Source organism: Sceloporus undulatus, chromosome 2 (genome assembly GCF_019175285.1).
Source record: "Sceloporus undulatus isolate JIND9_A2432 ecotype Alabama chromosome 2, SceUnd_v1.1, whole genome shotgun sequence".
NCBI classification, from domain to species: domain Eukaryota; kingdom Metazoa; phylum Chordata; class Lepidosauria; order Squamata; family Phrynosomatidae; genus Sceloporus; species Sceloporus undulatus.
The window spans coordinates 129,963,202-129,972,453 of record NC_056523.1 but is presented as its reverse complement, the minus strand read 5'-3'; the positions used below and the strand labels follow the sequence as shown (position 1 = coordinate 129,972,453).

The 9,252-nt window shown below is 42.1% G+C and overlaps 1 protein-coding gene across 1 annotated transcript in view; it reads right to left on the bottom strand.

Annotated features, from left to right (window-relative positions):
* Window positions 1-1,207: 1,207 nt before the first annotated feature.
* The window catches only part of TEKT3 (tektin 3), a 35,327-nt gene continuing 27,282 nt past the window's right edge, over window positions 1,208-9,252 (bottom strand). The window contains 3 exon segments of the mRNA XM_042447546.1: window positions 1,208-1,569; window positions 7,287-7,303; window positions 7,305-7,407. Of these exon segments, the coding sequence (XP_042303480.1) occupies window positions 1,353-1,569; window positions 7,287-7,303; window positions 7,305-7,407 (337 nt within the window). The 3' untranslated portion in view covers window positions 1,208-1,352.

Here is a 9,252-nt window from a genome sequence, read left to right as displayed (position 1 = left end):
ATTTAAAGGCTGGCTAGTTTGTTACATCTTCAGCTCTCTTCTGAGGTGCCTCATTGTTTATACCAACATACAGAGAGGGAAATGTTTCCATGAGAAATCACGTTGATGTTTTGCTAAATTTACCTTGGTGACTCTGTTGATGAGCCAGTGAGTATAATCAACAGACTTTTGACCATCAAAGTACACGATCACTTCTTACTGTGTTGTAGTATACATCCAAACATACCATAAAAGTATGTAATAAAATATGAAGCAATTAATGTATTTCTCAAAGTGAGGAAGAAAATTATATAGAAAAAAAGCCTGATCTCTTAATATTTCCAAGTCTAATTTGTACTGCAGAAATAATGGAGTTTGACACCTCTTTAACTGTCATGGCTCAATGCTATGGAATTCTTGGATTTGTAGTTTTGTGAGATATTTAGCCTTCTCTTTCCCATAGTTCTATACTATTGAGCCATAGCAGTTAAAGTGTGGCAAACTACATTAATTCTGCAGTGCAGATTAGACCCTAAACTCTTTTGCGCCATTTCCTATCCATTAGACTTAATGCAGTAGAAGTCTCTCCAGTTGTGATGCTTAAAATTACAAAGTAGGGAGGGGGAAAATAAATTATTACTCTAAAAGTCCAGTCCAGGGACTGGGCTTACACACATACCACTATGATAGGAAAGTGTTAGAATCAGTCATCTGTTTTGGCCAAAGGAAAAGAGGGCAAGATGCAATCTGTCTTCCTCACTGCCCATGAACAAGTAGCTCATGCTATGCAGCCAGCGTGCAAGGTACTGTTCTAGGCATACTTATCTGTGAGTAATTCTAATTCAAGAATGAGGAAAATAAAGCCTTCCAGATGTTGATGGACTGCAACTCCCAGCATTCCTCACCATTGGCTATGCTGACAAGGAATGGTGGGAGTTGCAGTTCACCAACAGCTGGAAGGCTTTATTTTGCCAGCACCTGGCCTAACTGAGATCAATGAAATCTACTTCAAAGTAAACATTCAAAGGATTGACCAACTGGTTGCCCAAAACAAACTTACGTGTTAGCAGATCCCATAAAGGCAAATCGCATTCAGCTAGAAGAGAAGGGAAGCACAGCAAACATCAAACTAAGCACACCAAACAGAAGATCAGTTAATTCATGTGCACAGCATTCTTTAATAAATGAAAATACTGTATAGCCATATCACAAGATAATTCATGTGCACAGCATTCTTTAATAAATGAAAATATAGACATATCACCAAAAATAAAACTTCATAAAAGTGCAACAGAGCAAACCTCCCTAGACACACTTTTTATTATTTAGGTAGTTCCTAAATTCCCTCAGATGTCTTCGCAGTCAGCTCCTTCCTATGTGTACCCCACCAGCCGCAGTGTGTTGGGAAATGTCTTCCGCATCCCCATGCATTTCTCCTGGTCAATGAAGAGTGAATTTGCTTTGACGGCAAGGTCATGCTCCAGGTTGGCTTTGTTATGAACCAGAGCCTGGAGGATATCTTCTGCATCTCTCAGCCTCTGCTGAAGCCCCTGGATTGTGTCATCAATTTCATACACTTCGTTAACAAGGCTGGCAGAACACAGCAAGAAAGGATGTTAGTACATTCAGGTCAGCAAACAGTCTTTTTACTGTAACTTGTCTTCTGTATCTCAGTGGCACCACAAAATACTGTTTGGTGAATTATCATAGCTGATACTATATTATAATAAACATTGTCATTTCATTTCCCACTGACCTCACTGTTTATGCCAACCCACTCATCTGTATATATAGCTGCAGCTCAATGCATCTGACCAGGCAATTCTAATCCACAAAAGTTTATGACAAATTATAACAAATGACAATGTGTTAGTTGTTAAGGTACCACAAGACTGTTGCTTTTATTAAAGACAAAGCAAACACCTGTGAATGCTGTGGATACCAATGATCTTTCTCAGGCTGATGTTCATCAGGCTAGCTTTCCATAAGAAAACTAGCATGATAATTTAGTTCTTTTAGTACAGCAGAAAGAATGCAGTTTTCCCCTGAAACTAATGAGACAAAATTTGTAGACTGAATTATGGAAAAATGCCAGTGAGACAGGCAGCACCATTAGGGGAAAGGGAAAAGAAGAAGAATGGAAAGTTGTGGTTTCCTGTTCACGTTTTAGTATTCTGGTTTGTCAGTTTCTTTTTTTATGAGCTTCACATTCCTCTGTCAACTACTGTGAGTAGGCAAAAGCCAGCACAATCCACATATTAAAGAGTAAGTGAAAGGGGAATGAATGCAGCCAAAGTACCAAGCTAAAGCCCATTTGCTGGATCTCAGTGAACTAAGTTGAATGTAAATTCTACAGTGTCAAACCTGGATTTATTTGTTGTCAGCACTAAGAATTCAAAGGAAATGTGGAAAAAAACCCATTATTTGGTGTTGTGACAGAAGATGAAGCCAATTTTCCTACAGAGGTAAATCTTCACTTATTTGTTATACCTTTTAGGTGAGATTACAAGAATTCTTGTGCATTTTGCAATTGATTGATGCATTTTGAAGCTTTTTGTGAAAATTTCACAACGTGGATTTTTTACACAAAATATATTTGCATGTTTAAAAAACCTATGTTTTTGCTATTGCTGTTGATGAGGGGGGCAGACAATCATAGAATCATAGAATCGTAGAGTTGGAAGAGACCACTAGGGCCATCCAGTCCAACCCCCTGCCATGCAGGAAATCCAAATCAAAGCATCCCTGACAGATGGCCATCCAGCCTCTGTTTAAAGACCTCCAAGGAAGGAGACTCTATCACCTTCCGAGGAATTCGCACTGTACGAAAGCCCTGACTGTCAGGAAAGTTCCTCCTAATGTTTTCAGGTGATCTCTTTTTCCTGTAGCGTTGCATCCATTGTTCCGGTCCTGTTTTCTGGAGCAGCGAAAACAAGCTTGCTCCCCTTCAACATGACATCCTTTCTTCAAATAGTTAAAACAGGGCTAATCAATACCGACTCTTAAACTTCTTTTCCTCAGCGAAAACATCCCCAGCTCCCTAAGTCGTTCCTCATAGGGCATGGGTTCCAGACCCTTCACCATTTTTGTCGTCGCCTCCTCTGGCACGCTTCCAGTTTCTCAATGTCCTTTCGAATTGTGGTGCCCGAACTGGACACAATATCTAGTGGGGCCTTACCAGAGCAATAATACGTGGCAACTATGACTCTCTTGATCTAGACACTATACTTCTATTGATGCATGCTAAAATAGATTGGGCCTTTTTAGCTGCTGCATCACCTGTTTCACTCATGTCAACTGTGGTCTACTTGACTCCTAGATCCCTTTCACGAACGTAGTTTCATTCAGCCAGGTGTCACCCATCTATATCCTGGGTGCATTTATTTTTTTCCGCCCTAAGTGCAATACCTTAACATTTCTCCGTGTTGAATTTCATTTTGTTAGCTTTTGGCCCGCTTTCTAGTCTATTCAGGTCATTTTTGAATCTTGATCCTGTCTCTGGGGTATTAGCTATTCCCCCAATTTGGTGTCGTCTGCAAATTTGATAAGTATTCTCCCAATGCGTCATCCAGGTCATTGATAAAGATTTTGAATAGCACCGGCCCAGGACAGAGCCCTGTGGGAACCACTGGTACACTTCTCTCCAGGATGAAAGGAGCCATTGTTGAGCACCCTTTTTTGGGTTCGCCGGTCAACCAATTACAATCCATGTAAAGTTCCTTTGTCTACCCACATTTTACAAGCTTGTGTGGAAGAATGTCATGGGGAACCTTGTCAAAGGCCTTAGTGAAATCAAGAATACATATCCACGCATCCCCTTCATCTACCAAGCTGGTAATTTTATCAAAGAAAGAGTTAGGTTTTTCTGGCATGACTTGTTTCTCTGAAACCCTGTTGACTTTTTGTAGATGGCATTGCCTTCTAGTATGTCACAGACTCTCTGTTTATGATCTGCTCCAGAATCTTCCCTAGTATGATGTCAGACTAACTGGACAATAATTGTTGGGATCCTCTTTTTTCCCTTTTTGAAGAGGGGGACAAACATTTGCCCGTCCGCAGTCTGCTGGGATTCTCTCCTGTTTTCCAGGAGTTTTCAAAGATTATTGCCAATGGCTCCGTATAACATTTGCCAGTTCTTTTAATACCCTTGGATGGAGTCATCTGGTTCCGGAGACTTAAATTCATTTAGATTAATAAGGTGTTGCCTCTACTATCTCTTTACGTATTTTGTGCTGAAATTCCCTATTCTGTCCCTGCGTCCATTATCCTCATTTGAGCACCCTTTTGCCTGTTCGGAGAAGACGTGGGCAAGAAGGTGTTGTGTAATTCTGCCCTTTTCCCTGTCTCGCTTCGTTTAGCATTTTGCCATCTTCGTCCACGGAGTGGCCCTACAGTTTCCTCCTGCTCTTCCTTTGCTGCGGACATATCCAAAAAAGCCCTTTTTATTGTTTCTTAACCTCTCTAGCAAGCCTGAGTTCATTCTGCGCGTTAGCTTTTCTGACTTTACCCCTACACAGCCTGCTATTTCCTTTGATTCCTTTTTTGTGATTTCCTCCTTACCCCTTTTTTCCATTTCTTATACATGTTCCGTTTCAAACGCAGCTCAGTTGAAAGTTCCTTAGTCATTCATCCTTGTTTCTTGAGACACCTCCCGTTTTCTTTCTCACTGGAACGTTTGAAATTGGTGCCTTCAGTATCTCTCTTTTGAGAAACCCGCACCTCCTGAACTCCCTTTATCTTTTAGTATTTCTGACCATGAATCGCCTTCATACTTCTCAAGTTTAACTGAAATCCGCTCTCCTAAAGTCTAGGATGCGTGTCGACATGCCTGGCTTCTCCTTTCCATTTATACAAGGTGCCTCTCCACCTTTTGGACCATGAAATTGGTCTTCCAGGCAAGTGGATTTTGTTAGACCTTGAGGATTTGCTGAGTTTTGACTATTCCAGCAAATATCAGATAGTTGAAGTCGCCCATCACTACTACATCTCTCTTTCTGACTGTGTGTCAGCTGGTCTAGAAAGATATCATCCAATTCCTCAGTCTGACTTGGGGGTCTGTAGTAGACTCCACCGTAACATTCCTTGTTGTTTTCCCTCCCCTTTGATTCTTATCCAGATGCCTCCACCGGGCTTCCATGATTGATGTCCAGGATCTCTTCACTGGTGGTAAATATCTCTGACATATAGTGCTATTCCTCTCCGTTTCCTGTTTGGCCTATTGTCCTTTAAAGGGTTATACCCCTCTATTTCCACATTCCAATCATGAGACTCATCCCACCAGGTTTCGTGATGCCTATTATATCATTTTGCTTTGTTGTACTAGGAGTTCGAGTTCATCTTGCTTATTTCCCATGCTCTGTGCATTAGTGTAGAGACATCGCAGAACCTTGGTCCCTTTTACTTGCTGCTGTGCAGTTTTTTTGCCTCCCACTGTTGGGTCCTTGCACTGTGTGCCTTGTATTCCTCCTCTATGTCGTTTGACTAGATTCGCCATCCCTTTCGCCTTCCTTAATTGTCTCCATTCCCCTCGGAACTCAGTTAAAGCCCGCCTGATCAAGTTCTTGAGACTGTTGGCAAAAACATTTCTTCAACTGGCGTGAGATGTCAACCCGTCCCTTGCAAGAAGTCCCTCCTAATGGAACCGCAGCCCATGATCGAAGAATCCAAATCCTTTCGGCGGCACCATCTGCGAAGCCAGTTGGTTCACATCCGCTATTTTCCCTCTCCCTTCCTGGACCATGCCCTTCAACTGGCAGAAGAGACGAGATGGACAACATGTACATCCATTCCGTTCAAGCTTCCTACCAAGCGCCTCGGTAATCCCCTTTGGATGTTCTGAAGGCTGTGTCCTTGCAGTATCATTAGTTCCCACGTGGAACAAAAGGAAGGGGTAATTTGTCAGTAGGCTTCACCAGTCTGTGTCAGCCTCTCTGTCACATCATCCCGGATCTTTGCACCTGGAAAGACACACACCTCTCAAACATCTTGTCGGCCACAAATTACTGCTTCTGTACCCCTCAGCAAGGAGTCCCCCCCACTATGACCACACACCCTCCTCCGAGGCTTAGCACCGACGTTTCCATCGGGTGGGACCACTCAGGCTCCCCTGCCTGTCCCTGAAGTCTGTCCATTCTTGCTCTTCTTCATCCTCCTTGATATGGGAAAGAGCTTCGATTGATCTCTAGCTGCAAGCTCCCCGAACAATTCCTTCTTGTCTACTTCTCTTTGTGGACATTCCTCCAGCGTCCTGCTCCTCTGTTTTTGGCAAGTGACCTCGTCCACCCTAGCATCTTCCTCTCGCGTGGTACTCAGTCCAAGATGGTTAGTTCTATTGTGTTCCAGGAAATCCCTTGTTCCCTAATATGCTGAAGTGTAGCTACTCGGGCCTCCAGCTTCTGCACTTCTCCTCCAAGAGCTACCAACTTGCACTTGGTGCATGGGAAGTTCTCGACTTCTGTAGGCAAGAAGAGAACATTCCACAAGAGTTGCAGGTGACTGCAGGCAGATCCCTCGCTGTCCATACTGCAAAGTCTTTAGTAATGAATATAACAGTCAATCTAGGGGTATACCCTTTAAAGGAATGTACTGGCCTGCTATCTTAACTTAAATTACAATGGTAATTTCGCTTTCCTACAGGGTAAAAAAAACTTATAACAGTTTTATTCCCCCGAACTTAGTGTCTCAGTCAAAACCCATTTCCTTTCCTGAGAACAAGAAAGTTTGTGGAATAGTCTTCACATTCCTAATTTTCCTATAGTGTTATTCACCAATCCACCCCACTCAGATTTCAGAGTTTCCTAATAAAAAGTTTCACCCCTTGTTATGGATTAGCACCAGACTTACAATACTTTCAACGAAAAGATCTGATAGCTATAACGGGCTACAATCAGACAGAAGCTTCTTTTGCAGCAGAAATGGCCCATCGCGTGGCAATACTACTTCTGATGGGCTATTTCAGAAACCTGATTTCAGATTAAAAGGCTTTATTTTTGCAGAGAGACTGCTGAAAAGCAGGAAAGTACAACACTGTGCATGCAGAAAAGGTCTATATTCATTCCTGGTGTCTCCAGTTGAAAAATCAGGTAGCAGGTAATAAAGAAAATACTGTCTAGAGCTGCTTCCTATCAGGATTGACAATACTAGTGCAGATGATAGATTAATCCAATACAAGGCAAATTCCAAATTCTTTTCCCCAAAGTATTCAAGGGCATAGATTACTATTAAAAATAAAATGCACAACTTGCATGCCCCCTCCCCCCCACAATGCCACCATGAAATATGACAACTAACCATCTGGTTTCCCTTACCGTAACTGGGCAGAGTCCCCGGCAGAGTTCTACATTGGGTCTCCGTATACGTTCATCTAGGCGAGTTTGGGCCAACCTTCAAGGCACACCCTTTCCCCCTGATGGCTTTCTAATTGCTTCTTATGGTCATCTCTGTCTCAAAGATTTCTTGCAATGTCTGAAGTTTTGGAGAGATAAGAGAGTAAGCATCTGCACTGTAGAATTAATGCAATTTGACATTTTCTTTAACTACCAACAGCTCAATACTATGGTATTCTGGGATTTGTAGGTGTAAGATAATTAGGCTTCTCTGTCAGAGAGCTGTGGTGCTACAAGAAGCTACAATCCCAGGATTCCATAGGATGGATCCATGACGTTAAATTAAACGGTGTCAGACTGGATTATTCTCACAGTATGACAGCAGCCCTCAACTTGCAATAATCTGAGGACAAAAGGAGGAAGTTAAGGGAGAGGAGAGAGAGAAGCTAGGATTTTAAAAAGTATCAGAAAATATGGGGACAAGACGAAGTATTAACTGGACTATGTCTGCCAAAGTAGAACAATTGGAGAGCATGCTATACCAGTGAATAGTTCTGATGTTTTTGCAACTAACAGCTCAAGAACAGGTCCAACAGCCCCAAGAAGTGAGTGACTTTGCTTCCATTTTCTCATATTTATTTTGCTTCACACCCTACTCATGGTAAGCAGTGTCCAATAAGCCAAACCATGACAGCAGAGACCTAAGAGTTCTATATCCATGACACGTCTCAGAAAATCTGGTGAGCTGGTAGGAGCATAAGAGTGTGGGCTGGGAGGTTTTACGGTCCAGTCTCTCAACAGGCCTAACTAACAACCTGTCTGCTATACATGGTACTGAATGCAGAGCCTGGAATATACTGTTCTGGACTCACTCGACTGTTTCCCAAATATATCCAGCCAGGATGAGTTTATATTCTGTCTAAAAGAAAAATTACAAAGAGCAAAGTGGAGAGCTTTGATAAATTTCTTTTTTGGACAACATCCCCCCAAATCCCTCAAAAGCATGGATTCTTATAGGAAAAGATGTAAAGCTGATTACAGTTAGGTACAGCATGAAGGCCTTTGAACATTTTGTAACCTCCCTTGCTAATAAGTAAAACTAGTAGGTTATAAGCCAACAGGTGTGTGTGTGTGTAAAATACTACTGTATGCTCATTACACTATGAGAAATGTCTGTTTGATAGCAGAAATTAAACTATTAAAAGAAACAGTGCAATCTCATGCATGGTCTGCTCAGAAGCAAGTTACACTCAGTGCAATGAGTTGTTTCCCCAGACCTGCACCATAAGGCTGCAATCCTAAAACAGCACAAATTATAAATCACTTGTGTTGTTGTTTGTGTTGTTGTTGTTGTTGTATGCTTTTCAAGTCATTTCTGATTGTGTGACCCTAAGGTTGAACCTAGAGTATTCTTAGCAGACTTGTTGAAATGGGCTGGTCCTTTGCCCTCCTCTGAGCGAGAGAGTGTGACTTGACACAAGGTCACCCAGTGGGTTTCCATTGCTGTGTAGGGATTTGACCTCTGGTTTCCCAGTGTCCCTAGTCCAACACTCACACCAAGCTACCCTGCATTTACTCACATAAATCACTCGGCATGTGTTCAAATAGCCTTGCAAAATAAACTGCAGTCATCCTGATAAAACTGTTTAAAAGTTGGGGTTTTGTTCCCCACCCCCACTAACAACACAAAATGTTAATTTACTCTCAGCCATTGTGCACATATGTGCTGTTGAATGGGGGAATGCCTCGTGAGGTATTGTGTAAGTGGTTTTAAGTTATGATGCTTTCTTTAATGCTGGGTTTACAAACTCATAAATTTTGTAAGAATGAAAGGCTTCATGTGTGTGTGTGTGTGGTTCAAGTCCCCTGCCAACTTTTGGTGATCCATAGAGTTATAGGGTTTTTCTCAGATAAAGAATCTGCAAGGTGATTTTGCCAGTTCCTTCCT